Below are 24,196 nucleotides of genomic sequence, written 5' to 3' on the forward strand. Positions count from 1 at the left end.
GATTGCTACGCTTTCATCGTATTTCAGCGTCTTTTCTTTCCACACCCTTCAAACCTCGCTGCAATATCAAACTGTTGTTATAAAGCTGTGTCGTCAGAATCCAACCAGGAATAATTCTACCACCTTTCTATCTAAATCCCTGGTATTATCCATGTCACCGGTCTATGACCCTGGCAGTTTCTAGTTACGACGTCATTATTTAGAAAACCTTACGTAGCCTTTTTTTTTTTTGTTGACGAGGGGGAAACCTTCAAATGGTACCCGACGCCATGGGAGTGACGCCGGGTTATGTGGGATTTTTACCGCACTAAAACCCCCCGGTGGCATCATCCCCTGGTGATTACAGCGATATGCGACCACACAAACCGCTGTCCTTCCCGGGGTCGCATGCTGGACGGTTTGAGCTCCCACTCTTGCCGCCCGCAGCCCCGGAAGCCCCTTTTAGTCGCCTCTTACGACAGGCAAGGGATGCCGTAGCGCTATGTTGGTCCCGGTACTACGGGGACAAAACCTTACGTAACCTACGAAGGTACTAGATTTAATAAGTACCTAGTGCATGGATTCCCAGAGTTCATACATATTACAAAAGGCAATATCGATTGAGACGCGCCTATACGGGTGTCAAGGCTTCACTCAAAGCAGTTTATGCCAGTGCATATGCATCAATTATTCACATGTCACTTACAATCACAAGTGAATTGTACGAGAAACGTAACTCTTCACTACTTTAATACCTATTAAACCGTTTATTCTCACATTATTCATTTATGAATTCAATTTTAGTCTATGTAACGGTTTTTGATCGACTACTAATTGAAAAAGCGAATAAACTTTAAGTAATCATATATTTATGTTTTTGTTTCTTTTCAAGATATAAAATAGATCATGTAAATATTAGTAGTTGATATGCACTACACGCAATGAAAGCCTACTGGTTGAAACTCGGTCTCTCAATGGGTGCTTCCAGGTTCGAACTCCAAGTACGCTCTAACTAGCTTAGAAGAAAGCCATTTATTTAAATGTAGATAATGACCTATCTAAATTATTAATTCTTTTATGAATTTTCTTCGTAAAATTAAGTTTACGTCATTGAATTCGGGAAAACCTATGAATAATAATTATGATTCGTTAGTTCTAGATATAGGTATCTGATATTGGTATTAAATAATTGTATATTTATACCTTTACTTTATATTTATACCTCTGACATCAAAACGCCTGATTAAAAATTTGTAGTCAGTATATTAATGGGGGTGCCTGTCAGAAAAAAAATTGACCAAGTGCAAGTCGATCTCGCACCGTACCACCAAAATGTTCATTTGTTTTTAATTTTAATATTTCATTTATTGAATAAGATTTTTTTTTACATAAAAAGTCAAAATCATTATTTTTAAATAAGATATTTATTTAGTAACGCGACTACGTTATAACTTAGGTTTATGAACCTAAGTTGATTTTTTAGGTATTTAAAAAGTTCTAACATTCAAAGCTCGAAAGCACTCCTTAAGTTATGTTAAATATCATTACCCGTGTTTAAAAAGTCAAAAAGTAACGCTAGTTAGATGTTTTTAAATTCAGTACGCGCTCAAACATAAACTAGCAAGTCGGTAATGCCCTAATGAACCGGTAGCGACTGAAACATCTATCCATATCTCACAGTTACAGTTACTGAAATGATAACGCACCAGTCGTTAGTCGAGCGAGGTGGACGCCGCCGTCAACATGGCTGCGACTGGCGCGACCTTCCCCGTACACTTCGACGGAAAAAAGTATGACTTAAAAAAGTTCTTGCGCGACCACCCCGGCGGCGTCGACACTCTACACAAGTACCGGGGGAAGTCGATCTCACAGGCGATGAAACTTTTCGGGCACAGCTCCAGTGCGTATCACATGTTGGGAGACTTTAAAGTGGACAGTGAATTCATTGACACTAATTTGACGGGAAAAATAAGTGGAAACGGCAGGATTATCACGAAGGAGGAAGCCGGTCGAGACGTTGCTGAAATCGCTTTCCTTGAGGAGCTAGAGGTACTTTTTGTCACACGAATTAAAATCCTAATCAGTGATCCTTTCTAATAAATCTGAACAAGGAACTACTTTTTACGCTTTCAAAACTTGTTAGCCTTTTACTTAACATTGAACCATTTCAATTCAAAATCTGCCGGCAATATCTGTATCTATAGATACGTAGGTAGGTTATGCCGGCGAATGCATACTTATTCCAAAGGAGCTCTGAAGCGCCCTTTTTATATCTTGATAAGCTTCTAAACGTTTATATAGAAAATACTGCGAAAATGACTATAGCAGCAGTCAATGAAAGAAGCAGGAACTTGAACTTACCTACATACGAGTACGAGTAGTTTCTTATATTACCTCAGTACAGACAGTATTTAATATGTCTACTGTTGTTAAAAACCACGCTAACAGTCCATTTGGATTCTCATAAATATTTGAGCATTTTTGAGAAAACGTAGTTATTTTAATAATTCGTATAAAAATGATCGTACACCTACTTATATAGGAAAGTAAAACATTATGATAAATGCTATGCTCATATCTAATTAAATCTATGTTTATATATAACTTTTTTGAAGGTGGTAGAACCCTTTGTGGCTCGACTCCGGCGGCATCACCGCCACACCTATTTCTGCCTAATAACAGCAGTGTTAGGCGCTGCTGTGTTCCGGTTTGAAGTTCCAGTTCCAGCTTAGTCCTCAGGGGTAGCGGCGCATCTGTGGCCGACCTCAGGTAGGAATATCTAATCCTATCTGGGGTTGATTACAGATGTCCATGGGCGGCAGTAGCCACTTACCATCAGGTGGACTGCATGCTCGTCTGCTACTCTTATATTATAAAAAAAATAACTATACTTTATATACCTACACAAGAAATAGTTATTTAAAACTTATTGAATTAAAATATAACGATATCTAATTACTTTTTATTATACAATGTATGTAGAATTCTGCGCCTATTAAAAATAATCAGATGCATTCGTTTTCCTGCTTTGGCTTCAAATCGCTTACATATCATCATCAATCTATAAGTGTCCCACTGCTGTGTACGTATTTCTTCTCGGAATGAGAAAGATTAGGTTCAAATTCAATCAAATAACCCCTCCAGCCAAGAGCAGAGTAGTTTTCTTCAGGATGTTTCTCTTCGCCTGTAAATCATGTGAAAATTAATCATACGCACTTAACATTGAAAATCATACATGCCTGATTTAAACCAACCGACATGAAAGCCCGAGCTTCATTTCAATTTGAAATAGAAGGTAAAAACGATAACCTACTGGTAAATAGGTTATCGTTTTTTTCTTCTATTTCAAATTTAATTAATGATTTATACTCTTAAATATTAATACGTGCAATACCACGATTGATCTTCCTAATTATAACTATTACATAAAAATTTACACAATTCTAATTAAGTGCATACGATAATTATTGTTGTTGCGTACCTAAAGGTGGAAATAATAAAGCTAGACTTCTATAGATACATCTTAGCAAAGTTAGGTATATATCGAACAATCATACTTTTAATAGAAAGAAATATTCATGTTAATTACACGAAAAATGGGCGATCTGGCAGCTAAGTGGCAATAATTGCTGCCACTGAGATTCCAGGGTTCCAATCCTAGCTACGCCTGATTAGGAACATCCGCGTATTGTGCGCAGCTGAGTACGTAGCCCAATATGTGTGTATAAGAAATCAATTAGAACAGGCTTTAACGATGTAGAAAAACAACGACGGGAAGCCTACACTGCTGAGACATCTTTGAAAAAAAATACAAAGGTATATGAAGTCTACCAATACGCACTTAGCCAGAGAGTGAGAGTACCTAAGCACTCATTTAGAGAGGAGACCCATTCCGACTCACTATAATAGGACAATACTTAATTCACTAACGGTACCAACAGAATTTGACGTCGATTCGTATGAATTACAGAAGTGTTGCAGGTATTCTAGATAGGTATTCGGTTGAGTTTCGGAACTGTCGAAAACTTCAGTTTCCGCAGTTAAAGTTATCTACAGTCGTAGATATGACTTAGTTATAAGATAACATACATTATCACGTGCTCAAGGCCATCTTATATGGCTATCCTAATGCTTGAAGGATCCATTTAAAACCTTGTTTGCCTTATGTCGTGCCCATTTTGTCTGTAGAGTTGGAAAAATACTTTTTTATTTTAATTAAGTAGGCACACATAAATGGTATATATTCAACATAAATACATAGTAGACACCTTTATTTTTAAACAAACTGCAAAGATATTTACTATATCTCATCATAGATTAGTATCTACTAATCTATGTATCTCATATACAATTTACTGAACACTTGTCATCGTGACTTTTTTTTTTAAATTGTAATGAAAATTTTGGACAAATTCAAAGAATACGTATTATCTATGTTTATCTGTAGTAGGTACTATGTAGCGTTGAAGTTATTTTAGTAAGTACTTCCTTAAGTATCTACCTATAATGAAAATGTCTCTACTATTCTATTAAGTATATCCCTTAACTGTTTTTATCAATAACCAAATTGCAAATTGGTTATCGTAAAAAAAATTGTTTTGAATTTTAATTATTCCTGTCAAATACTAACTTTGTAGGTCAGGCGGCTTCGTACCTATATCTATGTACTATTTATGTTTAAGCTTGTAGAAATTACTAAAACAGGCGATGTACGAAGTGACGAAAGTAAAGGTACATATATAGGAATATTTGTATGTAAGGTTAAAAGAAAACCAAACCGTTATTTATCTTTGTTTTCGCTATTTTTTTTTGTTTGGTAAGCAAGCAATGCAGACAAAACTCGTCAATGAATTTTTTTGTCAATAAAATCCTCTTTTCAGTAGTAAATAAGATGCCATTTCGATTACTAAAAATTAAAAATAAAACATACATATACTTACAAATAGAATAGTAAGTATACATGTTTTTTTCATAACTCGTCGCGTTCGGAGTAGTGGGATGGTGCTTAGTGCTTACTCTCGACCTCTCCCAGTCGTTTGAAGAAACTCAAGCAGTGGAATGTATAATATTATCAGACTATAAATACTTGCCAAAGAGAATTATGCAAATTCACCATCTGTATTCTCTGTAACTTCAGTAAAATATGTCTTTTTATAATATAGGAGTAGCCGACGAGCACGCAGTCCACCTGATGGTAAGTGGCTACTGCCGCCATGGACATTTGTAATCAACCCCAGATAGGATTAGAAATTCCTACCTGAGTTCGTCCACAGATCCGCCGTCACCCCTTACCACATCCTTCGTAAAGCGGGGTAAATCTATGAAAATCTTTACAGTCCGCGGATTCGTACTCTGAATCTACGGATTATTTATATTATATTACTGCGGACGGATGTATTTCGGACGGATAAATTCGCGACACTACACATAATCTATGTGCAATGTGCATACATAGGTACATACGTAAATATATGCCTACTTATATGTTTTTTATATAAAACAAAAAGCCGAACCTTTGTTTATCGTCAAAGCTACCCATTATTTATCAAGCATAAAAAAGTGTTTACACGCTGCCATACAAATACGATAATTTGTAGTTACAAATGTAAGCAACTATAGGTCGTTCTGGGTGCGTTTATATAGATGAATCGAACGGTCGTCTAATTGAAAATTTCATTTGAACTTTGTTGGTTTTTTATGTTATTCAAACACTTTAGAGCTCGCGGATTTGCAAAGTAGCGTTCTATTTGTAGTAGCCAATTTTTAAGGTGAATGGAAACCTACGTCTTACTATAATAAGCTCCAGATAGGTTTAGTTTCCTACCTGCGCTCGGCCACAGCGTTATACCTGAGGATTAAGTTTCTTTACCACATCCACAACATGCTTAACATTGCTGTAATGTGCAAAAAACAGATGTGGCGGTTGTGCCTCCAGAGAAAAATTACAATCTACAAACCACTAAGTTCTCACCATGCTATGAGCTTTAGTGCTCCTTAAGGTAAAAAAATCCTGTCCAATGGCAAATTTGTTAAAAATTAGTACCTCAGTTAGGGGTAATTACCTCTGATTTTACAAAGTTAAATGTGCATTTTCAAAAATATATATTACCTTGCTGTAGCGGTGAAGAATAACATCGTGAGGAAATGTACACGCCGTAAAGTTCTTAAAAAAGTTATCAAATATGAGTAAAATCTGAAAACATGGTAAATTATGGCTGATAGCCTAATCCTTTTCATTCTACGAGGTGACCATTGCCCAGCAGTGGACAGTAATGGATTGACGACGATATAAGGTAAAATCCGCTCTTTCTATAAAAGCACCCCTCGCCATTGTTTGATTAGTCGTCAGAACCACAAAGCGATCATTATGTATCGATACCTGTATCGTGAATAAATTATAGGTCCAACTAAAAGCCGGGCATTGTTGTCCTAAAACATTAGCTTCATTGTTATTAGCACGCACTTACACTTCGAAGTGTAGTTCAAGGTGCAGGAAGTATAATTTTTATAATAGGTATAGTAGCAGAAAACGAGCACATGTTTTGACTTACTTTTGAGTGATATAACACTTTGTGGTTCAACTCCGGCGGCACTATCGCCACAGCTATTTCTGCCTAATAACAGCAGTGTTAACGCTTCTGTGTTCTGGTTTGAAGAAAGTAGTATTAAGTCTATAGTAAGAGAGACATACTTTTCCGAGGCGTTCCAGCTTAGTCCTCAAGGGTAGCGGCGCATCTGTAGCCGACTTGAGGTAGGAATATGTAATCCTACCTGGGGATGGTAAGTGGCCACTCCCGCCTATGGACACCTGTGATCAACTGCCAATAAAAATAAAAAAGTAGGTACTACTTAAAGTCAGCCAAAGATGTGTTGATACCCCTGTGGGTCGCACCACCCCTGGAGTCGAATCACAAAGGGTTGTAACTTTTTACATCAATAGTAAATTGCAATGTTGTCTTTTTTAAACACGTTATTAGTAGTGGAATTTACAACGTTACGTAGAACATTAATAAATGCTATAAACTGTTGAATTTCGCTCGTAATCATTGTCCAATTAACACATACGTAAAACGTGAAGGTCGCAAGATAATTTGAGAGAGGCAGTCTGATACAGATAGATGTCTTGACTTCTCCGGAAACATGTAATAGTGGCGTTTATACAATACGAAAGTTTATTAATAAAAGCTGTCATAACAATTGAATATTTTACGAATTATAAACGAAAAACATTAAGTTACATTTGTATTTAATTTACTTTTTAACACAGTTATTTTTTTGAAGAACTTCTTCCGTATTTTTACGGACAACACTTGCACTTGTTACATTGTTGAGATGATGTAACTTGTTGGTAATATTTTTTAAATTTTAATAGATGAAAAACTAAATGTTTGCTGGTTAGCTGCACCTTCGTAGCCTTAGAGCCTTCAGACCTTCAAATCCGACCCTGTCTTTAAAAAGTTAAGCATTTAAATTTCAATTCATATTATAGGTTCACTTGAACACGGATACTAGTCACAGATTTTCTATTAAACGATTATTTTTATAGGTAGGTACAATATTCAATTACTATACAAAAATATATGTAAACGTCCCGTATAATAGTGTAATAACAATTTTTTTCAAATGCGAGGAGAGAGTTCTGTATTCGTATAAACCCAGAAAATATCTGTTTGGTTTACTTGTTTTAAACCTATAGAAATGAACTGGCCCAGTAATTGTTCTTAATAAAGATCGAAATTTGATAATTTTAGGCGATAACTGTCAAATTAAAACCCTTTACTGATTATTAAATGAGCATTTATTAATTCTTTGACGATAGAATGTAGCGTAAATGCTATCGATTCTAGGTTAAATTTCGTTCTAATTGAAATGTGTTACAGTAGTAAACGGGCTTTTGTCAATTTAAACACCAAATTCAATACCATAAAAACTAATATCGAGCTACGTTTTAGGTTGGCATGGTATAATCAAGTTTTTACGTTATTTTTATCTTATCGTGGCTTACTATCGCTCATGATTCACACATTCTCGTATCGGTCTTTTTTAATTTCCAAATAACTGTAACAAATAACCTGAATTGGATTTGTAAGGATAACTTGAATACACTTTCGCACTATTTTTGATGAGTAGTTATATAAAGAACCTGAAACACATTATTTCGGTATGATTCAAAACGGGAGGCCCGTCGCATACGCAAAGTACCGTATTGTTCTGGATAAAAAGAAGCTTAAGTCGCTTCCTTTAGAGGTTAACTTCAGTAGCGTTTCTTTCGAAATATTCAAATATTCTATAAATGAATTTTTATTTTCCAACATTTGCTCATAATCTCAAAAATATACCGAGCAGTTTTAATGTAAAACCCAAACACTACAATTAACTTGTTCACTAGATGGCGCTAGTCATATCCCTGAAACACGCTAACGAGTGTACGCTCGCGGTTCTATAAGAAGCAAAAAGACTTTGAAACGTTGTCTACCAACCCGCATGAGTTTTATCTAATAAAACAACATTTTTGAAAGGATCGATTTGGGGATCCTTAAAAAAAACTGACAGATCACCGGTAGGATGTGAGATTAATGGAAAAGAATCGATTACATTAAAATCGATTATTATTTATCCAAAATTAATCGAATTTGTTGAAAATCGATATTAATAAAAATAAATCGATTTATGCGAAAAACGATTACATAAAAATCGATTCTTCTTTATCCAAAATCTTAAATCTTATAAATATTAAACGATTCTTTGAAAATCGATATTAATAAAAATAAATATAATTTTTGCGAAAAATCGATTTTTTTGTATTAAATAATATAGTACACGCTTTTCTTATTCCAATAATTAATAAACCTAAGAGATTCATATTAACAATTTATCAGATTAAAAATCAAATAAAATTATATGAATAATAAAAATAACCAATGCAAATCTAAAAATCAAAGGCAATATTCCTAAATAATAATTAGTTAAGCTAAAATAAATTACTCTTAGTTTAATTTATTTTATATTTATACTATATACTAATAAAAACGTAATTTATGTAATCGATTTATAAAAGAATCGATTAATATTACTATAAAATCGATAATAAGAAAATAAAAATCGATTATTTTTTAACATTCTAGCAGATAGCGCACTGCACAAAGAAGTCGAACCGTAAAAAATTCTTCCGTTTGTAAAAAATCGTTTTTGTCTTTAATGTCATTTGATTTATTTTTATTAATTTAATGATTTTATTTATTACTGGCTAACCCGGCAAACTTTGTATAAATTAAAAAATGTTAAGGGAGAACAACCCTTATCACTTGGGGGTATGTAAAATAGATAGTAGCCGATTCTCAGACCTACTGAATGTGCATATAAAATTTGGTGAAAATCGGTAAAGCCGTTTCGGAGTACCTTTTTTTTCCGTGGGGAAACCCTTCATGGGTTCCTCTCAGCTGCGGAGGTAGCGGAGAGGATATGCCGGGCTCCTACCGACTAAAACCCCACGGTGTTCATCTGGACGCCTTGTCGGGACCACGGGTACGCTTATAGCACTCGTACGCGATCCCGACGGCGTTTGCCCACGTCCGGACACGTCTCAGTTCGGGATGGAGCTGGAGCTACTCCATCCGCTCAACTTTGAGATGCACGCGGGAACACCGCGCGCGCCACCTCGAGGCTTAATGGTGTTTTTGATGTAGGACACCCCCGTGTCCTACGTCCCTACCTATCTTCACCTATTTGCAATCTTTGACAACTTAATGCTGCGTCCGCGCGTTTTGCCAAATCTCTAGGTACATACCGGTACGAATTCAAAAGTGTGGATAGAGTGTTTGGCTTTGTTTATGTATTTCTCTTTTATGTCAGTAACTATGTATAAATCACGTGTACAATATACATGGCTAATCGCTAATCTCCAAAACCGCTCACCCGATTTCAAAGAGTGTGTGTGTGTGTGTGTGTGACTTGTATTTGTATTAGATGCAGGTCTATGGTTTATGTCTACAAGATAGGAATAGGCTACTATACTCTTTGGATAGGACGCGGTAGGTAGCGCTTTTGTCTAGATTGTTTTTTTGTTTGGCTAAATTACGTCTGTCCCAGCTAGGGCTGCCACATTTTTTCGGAGAAAAATAGTATTCTTTCAATATCATGCACAAATGTAGTACTTTCTTTAGGAAAATCTAGGAAAAAATATAGTATCTACTATCTAGTGTGCTGTTTAATTTTTTTAAGATTTATAGTACTATTGACTAAATCATAGTATGATATTATAGTAAGGATGGCAACCCTAGCCTGGCCTGCGCCTACTATAATAGACACCTTTGAGTATATTATTAGCATTACTGCATCTTTTTTATTTATGCTATATAGGTTTCTTTGAGATCTTTTCCTGCAACGTTAACATCATCACGTTAATTAAATTCTAATACATAGTACCTAGATGACTGATGAATCGGATCTGCATAACTGGTCTTATGGGTTTTAGTGTGAGAAAACGAAATGCATTTTACAAGGGAAATATAAAATAGAGATAATATTATTTATATTCAAAATACTCAAAACCAAACATTTCCTAGGTACCTTTCGTTAAGCCATTTGAAGCCAGGTTACATTTAAGTTAGGTTAGGTTATGATAAAAAAACTTATGCTTATAATAAGTCTTAAGTTATTCCTGTTGATGCAGAGCAGACTGGACTGGTCGAAGCCGCTCCTCTGCCAACTGGATGCCGTCGCGCCGGACTACCAGCGCTGGGTGAACAGCGCAGTGTACCGCCATTGTCGGCTCTTCACCAGCCCCCTGCTCGAGAGCCTCACCTTCACACCCTGGTACCTGGTACCCGTGTTTTGGATACCGATAATAGCGTATCTGATTTGTACACAGTATTTGGAGCATGTTGCATGCGGTAAGTTGAAAGTGTTTTGTTTTTCTTAGCATAGTAATATGTACTAACTCTATATGGATTATGGACAGGGATTAGATTCGTTACAATTGTAGGTCCATTTTTAAACTTTAAAATATTGTGATCGTGGCGGTCGTTTATAAATTAGCGCTTAGCAAACAAAATTCTGCTGACTTTCCAGAAATTTTCTTGGAAGAAATCAAGACGTTGACAAAAACTTGTGCTGACGAGACCTCAGGTTATATTAGTTTTAAAATTCGTAATCTAATAAAACTGATACTCGTAAATCGTATTCTAATAAAACTCATACTCGATGCGTGAACAAAACATGCTGAAAAGAAAGTGGTGATAACTTATCGGAATTACGTCACCACCTTAGACCTTGTCCAATGCAGGTGTTTATATTTAAACCGAAATCAATGTGCGAACAGACATTGCCTCAGTAATTAATCTAAATTAACAAAACAGGTAAAATCCGTCTAGAAAAATGATACTTTCCCTGTCAAAATATTATTAGAATTAGACCAGAAGATTTCGGGATTATAGTTTAGGTAATTATATTTTGAAGACACACGAATAAAATATAACGAATTACACTTACTACGCTGAAATTTACTACTTAACTGTTAGTTAATTTTTACTCTTGCAGGACACAACTTACATGCACTGCTATTTTGAGGCAGAAATAGGTGTGGCTCTAGTGTCTCCGGAGTCAAACAACGAAGCGTTCTATCACATATTCGTTTGTTTCAGGCCCCTGCACAAATCAGCTCTCAACCTTACAGTTCATATACAACATGTCACTCGGCCTACTGTTATGGACATCACTGGAGTACTCGTTGCATCGATGGGTGTTCCACTACGACCCAGGGTCCTCCGTCACGCTTATTAAGATACATTTTCTCATCCACGGAATGCATCATAAGGTACTTTTAAATTATAGGTATTTATTCTGGTTACGTCTACATTTTAATTGTTAGGTATTGAGGTACTAAGTGGAACAAATCTGTGTAATCTGTGCAAGGAGTATTTAATGTGGAATTACTGGTTTATGGGCGACTAAATCCAAGTTACATGTAAGATGTTTTGTCATAAGTATTATTTTAATTTCTTATAACTCTATAATAGAAGCCAGGTGGATCGTACCATATTTCAAAACCTAAACCAATCCGAAATGTGTATTGTCAATATAAAAATATAAATTGAGTAATCTCATTATTAGAAAATAATGCTCATAATATCGTTCTGTCGCATATACTCGTACCTAGATACCATCCTTTATAATAATGTTTGAAATGTCGCGATCGTGACTTACGGCTTTAAAACCTAATTAACTTACGTTAATTACAGCGGAGTTATTACATAAACATTGTTTACTATTCAAAACGTTTAATATGTTTATTCTTGTATTGCCTAATGAAATCAGATGACAAGTTTTAAAATTAAACTTTTAAATAGAAAATATCTCGTGGATATGACATGCCCTTCTACACTCTTCAAACCAAAAGATAGCAATATTAATGCTTTTGTAAGATTGATTTATATAGTGTACATAAGGAAGTTCTAAGAAAGCCCACATACCAATCGATCTCTGACTGTTTGACGGGCATCGATCGATCGTTGCTTAAACCATTGTTGAAGTTTTTTAATTCTGAAAATATATTCAGAGGACGCTACTAGCGGCTGTCAACATCAACTGATCCATTTCGTAAAATGTTCCGACTCTACCATCGATCCTCTATCAATCGATTGGTGTGCGGGCGCCCTAACACAGAGGAGGCTACGGTAAATGTAGTATACTTTAATCGTTCATGAAGATCTGCTGTCTTCAACCTATTGATTTTTACAGGTACCATTCGACGGCCTCCGACAAGTGTTTCCGCCGCTACCCGCATGCGGTATCACGTTTATTTTGTACACGCCGCTAAGTTACTTCTTTACCTACTCACAGATTGTGCTAGCTGGGGCATTAATTGGTTAGTAATATTATTATTACAAGCTTTTAAACTTGCTTTGTTAGTTCTTATGTATATGAGGTCATATTTTTTTCAAGTTAAATTTCACCCACTTCTCGGTATCCGATTGAGCTGAAACTTTGCATGTTGGAGCGACAATGCTTGGTTAGATTAGTGACGTCATTCCAAATATGACGCAATAAATATAAGCAAATATGAAATATAAGTGGCGGACGCCTCAATATGGATATCAAATAAAAGGTTTTCCCAAAAATAATACAAAAAACAAAATGACGTTACAAAACGCTTGTTTATGTTGTATATGTACCTATATGTTGTAGTTTTATAATTAAAATTTATTTGTTAATTAACGGTATATTATTATCTGCCCGTTGTTTATGTTGTATATGTACCTATATGTTGTAGTTTTATAATTAAAATTTATTTGAATAAATAAATATATTTGAATAAATTTATAAAATATTTGAATAACTCTGAATAACATATTTAAAAAAAACGTTTGTAAAAATGTTTTATATAAAATTGTGTTCATGAAGTTAAATAAATAGCAAACTAGATCGTAGCTATTGATCAAAAACATAAGGAGTAGGTACATATGCATAGGTAATTAAAAATACATAAACATAGACCTTTTTAAAATTTACATATTTTCCTTCGGCCATGAAACATTATTCCACTTGAAATAAGACGTTCATGTAGTTTTTAATTGAAGGTTACCTCACGTACGACATGATACACTACTACGTGCACCATGGCTCGCCGAAGGACGGCACTTACTTGTACGCGATGAAAAGATATCACTCGAATCACCATTTCATCAATCATGATAAAGGTACCATTGATTACAAATAAAATAAACATACCAATTTTTATATAATAACTGTTACACAACAAGAAAACATAAGAATTTGGCGCGAAACATGAGTGTAGCCATTAAATTTTCTAAAAAAAGGTGTAGGTAATAGGTATGCATAAGTACATATTTTAAAAGTGGTAACACTCTTCCTGATTCGAATTCAAAGCAAGCAAGATGGGACTTCGTATTTCGTACCCACGGGCCTCTCATATGCCGTGTCTGCGTTTGCAATATAGGGGGGTGGGTAGGGATTACCAGGTAACAACTCCACAAATATTTCTCCCTACGGTAAGGTCAATACAAATCGTGCCTACTTAACAGGGGTAGCAACGTATCAGTAGCTGAAGTTAACTTAATCCTATCTGGGGTTGATTATATGTTATTATTTTCCAAATGGCCTGGCCTGGCCCTGATAAGTGGCAGTTGCCATTAGATGGACGGCATGATCGAATATATGTATGTACGCAAAATTAAATTATAATTATGTTCTGCCTTCTTTCAGCTTTCGGGATTAGCAGCAAGATATGGGACTACGTGTTTAGGACAGCTGCACACGTAAAAAAGTTAGGTTTTAGTTTGCGGTGGTAATTTCAAAATAGATATGAAAGATATACTAAAATTACAAACTATTTATATAATAAAGACAAATTTTGTTATCACTTAAAATAGATTATTATTATATGATTATTAGACAAGTATATGATTTATATACGTACGTAGTTCATATCTATATTTATATGTTAGTAATATAAAAATTACATAAACGGCGAATCTATACAGAGGAGGTAAATGCAACGGGTTTTTTATTTATAAGTAGGTACCGTGCAATAAAATTGCAACCTTCAATTAAATCTTGTTTTCCTACGGATATTATACAAACACGGAAAGTCCCATTATTAACGGATTCAAAATATTATACCTATAACAAGAAGCAATAAATATACGTATCAGATAAGAAATATTAAAAATCGAATACTTAGGAATTTTATTAATAAATTGTTTCTCAATTATTTATGCTCATTATGCGGTAAAGAATGACAAAACGGAACACCTGAAGAAAATCCATTATTAACGGATTCAAAATATGATACCTATAATGAGAAGCAATAAATATATGTATCAGATAAGAAATATTAAAAATCGAATACTTAGGAATTTTATTAATAAATTGTTTCTCAATTATTTATGCTCATTATGCGGTAAAGAATGACAAAACGGAACACCTGAAGAAAATAAGAGTAGTAAAAGTACAATAAATAATATTTTATTAATCGAGAATATATTGATCACAGTAAAAATAAATTGTAATACTTAAAACTTATCTTCATTTCCCCTAACTGTAAAATTTGAACGATAAACATTTTTTTTCATAACTTTGTTGTAAACTCGATTTTATTTAACGTAGGCATCAATAGATAATATTAAAAGTTTGAGCGTGTGATATGGCTTGCATAAGTCACCAAACTTATCTGTACTCGTAAAATGACGAAAGTGACCCGTGGTTCTGTGCATGTAACTAAATACCGTACAATGCCTATCATAGTCAAAGGATTTGTTGTAGGATTACTAGTAGGTATACATTATAATTTTAGTTTTAAGTTAAATTGGTATGAAATGAGAAATTTGTGTTGGAATTATTGTTGTTATGTGATGTATGAGTTTTTTTTTCACTTCATAAATCCCTTCTACATTGCATTCAATATTGCATCTTCGATATGTCACACGCACACAAGCGACATTGGCGACCCCTGTCCACATGTCGCTGTAGCCTGTCGCTCTTGTACTAGCTTCCTTAGTTGTATGACACAACCATAGCGCTATGTTGAACATATCGAGTTTCTTATTAGGTACTGAAATATCTAGACGTATATGTAATGTTATATTAATATTATATACCTACTTAAGTCTTAATTCCAAAATCAAAATAAAATAGAATTATGTAAATAGGGGAGTTCTACACTGTGATATATAAATCAGTCGTACGAGTATTAGTAACGTCTTAAGCTCGAATCTTTGAAATGCTTTTGAAATATTCCGATTAGCATTATCTTTTTGAGCACGTTAACGTATTATATTAAAGTACTTAGTACCGCCTGAATTCAGTATTTTATTAGACTTAATCAGAGTATCACTCTTTGAACCTATTAACCACATTCAATACGATTTCTAACCACACCAAATTCTTTTAAAAATATAATAATATAATTTTAGTCTAAGTATTATAGGTAATACCAATTCTAAAATTTGATCAAAATTTATTATTTCAGTTAAATTTTATTGTATTTTGCACCTCGCAGTACATATAGCTAAGTCATTGGGAATAAATTAAATTATGAATAAATGATATTTTCTATACTGCAGTTTTTTTTAATTTTAGTTATAGTGTTGCTATGCATGCTACTTATATTGATAAACTTTAAATGTGGGAAAATTACATTGGATGAAGAAATCGATATTGTTAAAAAGATAATGGGTTTGTACAAAAATGTAACCAATTAATTTGAACAATTTGTCGCCCCCTTGCCTATGCTTACAGGGGGGAGACCGAATTAGTCATATATAGTCCCATGCAATACAAGGTACATAAAGGGTTCATATTTTCAATATGAAACGGCAGATAACAATCATGTATGTACTGTGACTTAATTCCGACTATCTTGAAAAAACACATTTTAACGTCACTTAATTCTCAAAACACAAAAGGCGAGAATTTACTGGCGATGACAAATAGCAAAACATTTTAAAGTTACTTTCTTTGTGGTGAAGGTTAGGTCGCAACACGAATTTTAACGATGTCGTTATTGCTTTGGAAACTACAGTCGTCGCTGAGTAATATTCTTGTTAGTTAAGTAGGTACGTGCTGTTTTTAATTTTAAAGGGTTGAGCAGTATTTTTTTGGAAAAGATGCGAAGTTTCTTCGTCATTTCTTATTGATTTACTAAATACTTTGGGCTGGTAGTAGGTTAGTAGAAAAAAAATACTTGAATAAATAGGTAGGTGTATCAAGTCGATTACTAATTTCATCCGATGTGCGAAACGTATTTGTCTGTATGACTTAACTATATAGCAGCTTAACTCTGTATCTACGAGTACATTAGAGAAGCGTACCATAATAAAGTATCGATGTTCCAACTAAGTCCTGAGGGGTAGCAAGTTAGCAAAGATATGTGAAGATGATTGCAGATGTCCATGGACAGCAGTGGCCACTTACCATCAATTAAACTGCATGCTCGTTTATTACTTATATGTATTATAAAAAAAAGATAACAGTTAGACCTTGTAGAACTCATTTGGGGCGGTAGTAGCGCGGAATTCTCTCCAGGTCTGTGAAGAGGAACACGTGCCCAGATGTGCAACATACCTTTACTACCACTTTTACCATAGAAATGGAATTTTAAAGAAGAAAGATGAATTATGCAAGAGTGAAGTAACAGACATGCTTTATCCTATGCTATAGTGTTAGCAATAACTTGATAATTACACTGTACGTGACATGATTTGGTTGAGGCCGTTTTCATTTGAAAAATACTTCAGTCTACCTTTCACCTTCGATCTAGCCATTAAAATATTAATTTAAGTTAAATAATAAATAAAACACTTATTAGTTCTGCGTATATTTGTAAATAAGTCTGTTCTCGATAGATTATATCGTAAATTAAAAATATCGTTAATTATTATTCTTCCATTTCAAATCCATCCGGGTTCAATAAACCGCTTTTTAATACTAAAAAGATTAACAGATTGTTTTTATGTATCGTGTAATAACAATAAAATGGATCGAAGAAGTTTTGACAACGGACACTTAGTTTCAATTACATTGTTCATCTATTTATTTGCGGCGAATGTCAGTGCGTGCTTCGACTCCGGATGGGATATCTTCCTCGAGGACTTCATTCTGGATGTGTGCCCGGCTCTGGCCAGCACCACAGCTATCGTTAAGGAACTGTTTAGCTTAAGTTCTAAAGGTATGTAAGTTAATTACTCATTTCGTATTCTTTTAAGTTATACCTATCTTATGAACGATGCACATTTTCAAAAGTTAAACCTGCCTGGTAGATATTACGAAAAAATATAAGTATTATTTAAAAATAATTAATTAATGAAGTAAAAAGAAATATTAAACTATATTCTTTATTTATTGTTTTATCAACGTGGTAATTTCCTTCCACTCCTTATCCATTCCACCTTAAATATTAATTTTGATGTTCATAATTTTGAACATCAAAATTAATGCACAAAGACAAATAACTAATTTAAATATTAATTTTCATAATTTTGAACATCAAAATTAATATTTAAATTAGTTATTTGTCTTTGTGCATTAATTTTACAAATATCTTTTTCGTTTTACATTTCCAACACAACTTTTTAATGAATATTTAAAGATATAGGACATTAGTCAAAGTAAAAGTAATTTATTTTAAAGTAAATTTAAAAACCTGTTTAGATGACTATATTTTCATGATAATTATCACAATTTTATCTACTTTTTAAACAGGCTTAGATATTTACGTCTAGGTCTAAATAATTGTCATTTTCTAGTATGCTCTCATATGATCTAAACTAAAAATTTTCATTTATACTTATGCTAAATTTTGGATTTAAGTAAAAATAAGATAAAAAGGATGAATTTATGACACAAAAATGACTAAAGGAGAAAATTTTACACATACTATTTTCTATACTGTATTTTTTAAATATAAACAATTAACAGCGTAAATAAGCAAACTGATTTCAAAATACAAATCACTATAGAAACAAAAGATGAAGGGCTGATAACATCGGAGATGGTCTCCGACTGTTTCCGCTGCGGCCGCGAGATGTCGCGAGCGGCGAGCCGGCGCGCCAACCAGCTGGTCAAGAACGGGGCGGGGCTGGAGGCCTGCTCGCCTGCTCTCCTCCACTTCTTCTCCAACAAACTACCCAGCGACATCAAGAAGACGTCGGAAGTCTCTCACGAAATCCTTACCGCTACCAAGTTGCTTCAGATGAAGTTGTGTACGAGGTATTATGCTCACTTCAGAATTCATACATGATTTTTAATTTATGTTCTTTTTTTTAACTTATTTATTCGTTTCATTCAAAAAAATCTCATCGTAATAGCAGCTTTGATAGCACATTTAAGCTTAAATTCGAAGAGATCTCTATAGTTCTCAAAAAATGTTGAGTTTACCATGATGACCCTTCTTAATACGACCTCCAGAATTAGTACAATAATATCGATAACTTAAAAATGTTTACCGCTGTAGCCCTGACGTCACACCAAACACATTCCTATCGTTCCTGGAGCACCAAGTGGTGAAGCCTCACGAGCTGTACTGCAAGCCCGTGAGCGTCACGTGCACCAGCAGCCGGTACCGCACCATCGACGGCACCTGCAATAACGAGGGCCACCCGGTGTGGGGCCGCCGCGGAGCCCCCTTCACCAGGATTGCCACACCTCGATATGCTGATGGTAATCCAAAACTCATCCATATCCATAAAACGTATAAGTTATTTATGGAAGGTTAATAAGCTTTTTAATTGACTCTAAAATTGAAAGATACTGTATATTTCCCTTGAATTTTTTGGAAGCAATTATATTATTAATAGCCTAAAGTAACAAGATAAAATTGGATATTGGTAAAGTATCAAGCGAACGAAGAAAACTTTTTATTTATATACCAATACCTACTCAAATAATTTTATGATGGCAAGGCATCCACATTTTATATGGGTCCTTTTCGTGCCACGCGGGACTATGAAACGCGTGCGACACGCGTAATCCCACAAAGGCCCTTATTCCAAGCTTTTTTACGTTACTTTAAATATAAATTATATGTTTCAGGTATATACGCGATGCCTGTCGCCAAAAGCGGGCGTCAACTGCCGAATGCTCGAGTGCTATCAACCAGACTGTTCGCAGACTGCCCCATCTCTAGTCGCGTTCTCACCTACTTGAACATGCAATGGGGGCAGTTCGTCACTCACGACCTGGTGTTCCAGGTCATGGAAGTCACTGGTAAGTTTATAAACTCTGCGCATTTTGTGGTGGAAATTGGTAGAAGTTTATGTAGTTCAACTTCGGCCACAACACTGCTACATGATTTTATTTATAAAACTGCTAGTATTCATGTTTCAGCGTTTTTCAGCATAATTTGATTTGAAGGCAAGTAGACTATCTCTGCCAGTAATATATTTACAATCTGTTTGATCAGGTAGCTTTCTATTTCTATTGCTGATCCTTTGGGTTGCTAAATAAGTTCAAGAATAATTGTTTTCTTCTAGTAAAAACAATCAATCATCTATATAAATTTCTCACATACTAATAATAAATGTTCATTCAATGTTTTGAACATTTGCGACTAATTTTTTATACGCCAAATACATTCCAATAGAATATAAGTTTATTATTACCAAATGTTGAAATAGGCCATAAATCAAATAGAGACGAAGCAAAAAGATAATATATGACAACCACCCACTTGCATATCAACGTGTATTTACAGATGAAGGTGGTATCCAGTGTTGCCTCGGCAATGGCAAGGATATATTACCACCAGACTGGCTGAACGATAAGTGCATACCCATCGTTGTGCCTGAGGACGATCCATTCTACAGGCAGCATGGTATCAAATGCCTCAACTTTGTCAGAAGTATCACCACACCTAGAGATGACTGCAGTTTAGGGCACGCTGAACAGGTAAGCTATGGATCATCTGATTAAATGAATCAGCCATTAAAAATCATTTTATTTATTTGCGAAAGTTAAAGTACTTCCTCCATCCTTGATAAAAGGGTTGGGGCAGATTAGTTATTCCGATATTAGACAATAGTTTTAAATGAAAGAATAAAATTAAAATGGGTTTTTTGTTGTTTTTAGACAAATACAGTAACAAGCTACTTAGACGGTTCTCCAATATATGGCTCAGAGTCTAAGCTCGCTTCCAAACTGCGAAGCAAATCTGGTGGAAGATTGAAAGAAGAGAAGAAAATGAACTGCAAAAAGGGATTCCTGCCGTCCGTCGATGACAAAGCAGCTGTTTGCGACTTGAGGAACTCTTCGGAGCCGTGCTACTTGGCTGGTTATTTTTACTTTATAATCGAATTTATCAACGCTACAATTGTGACCTGGTTTAACTTAAGCTTGAGCTAGGTCCACCTAGATTAACTATTAACAAAATAATCGACTCGAGGAGATTAATGTTACAAACAAATTTTAGGTGACAGCCGAATAAACCAGACTCCAACGCTGACAGTTCTTCACACATTGCTCCTGAGGGAACATAACCGTGTGGCCGATATCCTCAGCTCTCTAAACCCTTTGTGGTCTGACGAAAAGGTCTACCAGGAAGCCAGGAGAATTGTGATAGCGGAGATCCAGCACATAACGTATCAAGAATGGCTACCACTTAATTTTGGTAAGATAAACTGCAATTTTGAGTATGGATTTCAAGTAACTTTACATTTGTAAGGATGTTCAGAGAATCCATCCATTTAGGTGGTTTAGCTAAAAGAATAGCAGCAAAGATCACTGACCTAATTCATGGTATGAAGTCACTTTCGCCGACCGAGATAGACAAATCCAAATAGGATTACAATTCGACTTAAAATCTGTCACAGATACCATGCTGACCTGATGAATCAATCACCCCAACATTCCCAAAAACCTTCAACAGTGCCAATCACTAAAGCAATAAAGTATGGGGACATCTTCATGATCCTACACACAAAGCTGGTAGTGATCGCTAGAAACATAATATTCTTGTCCCTCAGATGATCACATAATATGGTAGTAAGAAAGACCATCCTTCCTAAAAGTAATCTGTTAAATTTCCATTCCAGGAGAAAACTACTTCCGCTACTACAGAATATCACCTTCGTCGCTCTACAGCCGCGACTACAGCGAGGACGTGAACCCCGGCATCATCAACGGATTCGGCGCTGGCGCCTTCCGCTTCCTCCACAGCATCATTCCTGACTCCATCATGACTTGCCCATCGAGCTACCAGTGTGCACACTTGTATAAGTAAGAGTCCTTAATATTTATAACTTGTTGGAATGACACTTTTAATCTAAAATAGGATTACTCTTGATTCTTCTCAGATTAAAAGGAGTTCAGACGATATTCCACAGAGTTGGTTTAAATAAAATTGGTAGAATTAATACAATGTTAAAAACTTTTTTTAGAACTCTCAAGCGTGTAGATTATTCACGATTTTTTCAGTAAACCTGTTTCACAGTCACTATTAATTGAAAATAGCTACTTTTTATCTTCAAATACGAACTTTTTTATTATAATTAATTACCTAATTCCAATTACATTCTAATTTCCAGAATTAGTGATCACTACTTTAACCCGAGCCTCGTCGAGCTCACCCCAGAGTCAATCGACGACATTATTAGAGGTATAATAATGCAAAGTGGAGGCGAATCTGACCCTTATTGCACTAGTGAAGTGACAAACTTACTGTTCAAATCGCATAACAAGTGGGGGCTAGATTTAATCGCGATGGACATCCAAAGAGGTCGGGATCATGGTATTGCATCTTACAATGATTACAGGTAAATAAGTTTAATAGATACTTTTCAATAACTCTCAATGAAATAAGTCACAAAAATAAAATATTTCTATTACAGAGAAATTTGTGGCTTACGGAGAGCGAATACTTTCCAGGACTTGGCCGGAGAAATAACGCAAGACGTAAGTTTTTCTAAATTCTGTTTTAAGAGCGATGGCGCGTACTTTGAAGTTTTTTGTACGAGTGCAATTAAATTCGTTACTCACTTTACATTCATGCCATATAAGCACGAAATGATAGTAAATAATCTGGCTCAAAGGACCATGAGAGAAATTATTCCATGCTAAGCTGCTATTTCATTAAATAATAGTGCAAATAATAGAATGATCAGGCAATAATTACCTTTTTATCCATTAAGAAACGCCAAAAATATTCGGTATATAACATTAAGGGAATGTCAAACTTCGTCGTTACAGAGATAACTGTGATTTGCTATGAAATAGACACGATAAGTGTCCCCGGACAAAGTAGATTCCCTGTTGGGAGGAAAGTACAAAAAAGTATAAGTTCAAAAGCAAAAACGAAATAACTGAATTAGGTACAAGGTATACACGAATATACAAAAGTTTATAAATTCCAGCGTATAAACGCCCTCGCCCAGCTATACGAGAGCGTCGACGACATCGACCTGTTCGTGGGCGGGGCCATGGAGCAGGACGTGCACGGCTCCATCCTCGGCCAGACGTTCCAGTGCATCGTCGCCGAACAGTTCTACCGGACACGCATCGGCGACAGGTTCTTTTACGATAACTGCGAAATGCCACATTCGTTCTCGCCTGGTATGTGGTTCAATTCTCAATCTTTGAAGATTTACATCAGCTGACAGACAAACGTTTCATATTTGTTACGATTTATTACCGTAGGACATCACATATTTATTGTCGGACAAGGTCACGTTTAAACGAGGCAAGTATCGTAAATTATTAATATTTCTGTAGGTAGAATCACATTGCCGTAATCTACCCGCAAAAGAATATATATAGTATACTAAATTTTCACTTCCTTCTTTTAACCCTTTTCTATTTTGACCCTACGTCTATAATATTAATACATTATAATTGCTGGTCATCTTAATCTTAAGAATTTGATATTGTCCATAATTAATTATCTACCCCAAATTATTAAAATCAATTATCTTGTTCTCTTATACAGAAGAATTAAAACAAATCAAGAAGGCATCAATGGCACGACTGATCTGCGATAACACGGACGGCGTGAAGTACGTGCAGAAGAAGGCTTTCGAGGTGGAGTCCAACTACAACCCCAAGCTCAGCTGCGACGACTACAACTCCATCCCCTACGTCGATCTTACTGCGTGGAAAAGGCCCAAATACGAGCTTTATGACTGAGAACCAGAGACTAAGATGTTTTCAATTTTATATTATGTATAATTATGTACTAAAGATTCAACCATATCGACGTACAGTCACGCACAAAAGTTTTCAAAATAAGAAGATAAGTTTAAATGAGCAAGTCATTGCAAAGGCACGAGATTCATGAAAAACAGGATTATAAAAGATAAGCAATTCTTAAGGTTACAATTCTTACAAATACATCAATCGCAAAGGTCAAATCGAACCGTATTTCGAAATTGACTGATGCATAACAATAAAATGGAAGTGGCGTAAGAAACGCTCCGAATGATACTGATAAGAGATAACAGTGTCGATATTTTGAAATCAGATTATGTTATGGTTTTGTACAGGGTGTTTTAGACATAAATTATTTATTATAAATTATATAACTCTAATTTTAAAACATAAATCAACAAATTTTATTTGTAGGAAAAGACATTTTGTTATCCCCTTTATGTCACTTTCATATCATTATTTATTATTCAATGTAAGGTTATGTAAATAAAGTTAAATTAAAGTCATTTTAGCATTAAGTTATTTATATTTTTACAATAAATGCTATAAAATTAAAATATTTATA

The 24,196-nt window shown here is 34.9% G+C and overlaps 2 protein-coding genes across 2 annotated transcripts; both read left to right on the top strand.

Annotated features, from left to right (window-relative positions):
* The first annotated feature begins 1,525 nt into the window (after window positions 1–1,525).
* Window positions 1,526–14,757, top strand: Fa2h (Fatty acid 2-hydroxylase). The gene is made up of 6 exons (XM_073073258.1): window positions 1,526–2,028; window positions 10,652–10,871; window positions 11,622–11,794; window positions 12,718–12,844; window positions 13,557–13,676; window positions 14,203–14,757. The coding sequence occupies exons 1-6, from the start codon at window positions 1,723–1,725 to the stop codon at window positions 14,286–14,288; spliced, it is 1,032 nt and encodes a 343-aa protein (XP_072929359.1). The 5' UTR covers window positions 1,526–1,722; the 3' UTR covers window positions 14,289–14,757.
* A 2,715-nt stretch (window positions 14,758–17,472) lies between these two features.
* On the top strand, window positions 17,473–24,181 carry LOC140757859 (salivary peroxidase/catechol oxidase). Its single transcript, XM_073093730.1, has 12 exons — window positions 17,473–17,665; window positions 18,456–18,705; window positions 18,950–19,155; window positions 19,528–19,701; window positions 20,189–20,382; window positions 20,563–20,764; window positions 20,903–21,100; window positions 21,525–21,708; window positions 22,017–22,244; window positions 22,320–22,383; window positions 22,842–23,040; window positions 23,414–24,181. Exons 1-12 carry the CDS (start codon window positions 17,473–17,475, stop codon window positions 23,608–23,610), a joined length of 2,289 nt encoding a protein of 762 aa, XP_072949831.1. The 3' UTR covers window positions 23,611–24,181.
* The last annotated feature ends 15 nt before the right edge of the window (window positions 24,182–24,196 follow it).

The sequence above is a fragment of the Epargyreus clarus genome, unplaced genomic scaffold (assembly GCF_041222505.1).
Source record: "Epargyreus clarus isolate Ecla_fem2 unplaced genomic scaffold, WU_Ecla_fem_2.2 ptg000005l, whole genome shotgun sequence".
NCBI classification, from domain to species: Eukaryota; Metazoa; Arthropoda; class Insecta; order Lepidoptera; family Hesperiidae; genus Epargyreus; species Epargyreus clarus.

Excerpts from the sequence above, each read along its gene's own strand:
- Fa2h (XM_073073258.1), top strand. The coding sequence starts at position 1,723 with ATGGCTGCGACTGGCGCGACCTTCCCCGTACACTTCGACGGAAAAAAG. Across the intron at positions 2,029-10,651 it reads CTTTCCTTGAGGAGCTAGAG|AGCAGACTGGACTGGTCGAA; the intron begins GTACTTTTTGTC and ends CTGTTGATGCAG. Across the intron at positions 11,795-12,717 it reads TCCACGGAATGCATCATAAG|GTACCATTCGACGGCCTCCG; the intron begins GTACTTTTAAAT and ends TGATTTTTACAG.
- LOC140757859 (XM_073093730.1), top strand. The coding sequence starts at position 17,473 with ATGGATCGAAGAAGTTTTGACAACGGACACTTAGTTTCAATTACATTG. Across the intron at positions 19,702-20,188 it reads CCAGGTCATGGAAGTCACTG|ATGAAGGTGGTATCCAGTGT; the intron begins GTAAGTTTATAA and ends GTGTATTTACAG. Across the intron at positions 20,765-20,902 it reads GGAGCCGTGCTACTTGGCTG|GTGACAGCCGAATAAACCAG; the intron begins GTTATTTTTACT and ends AACAAATTTTAG.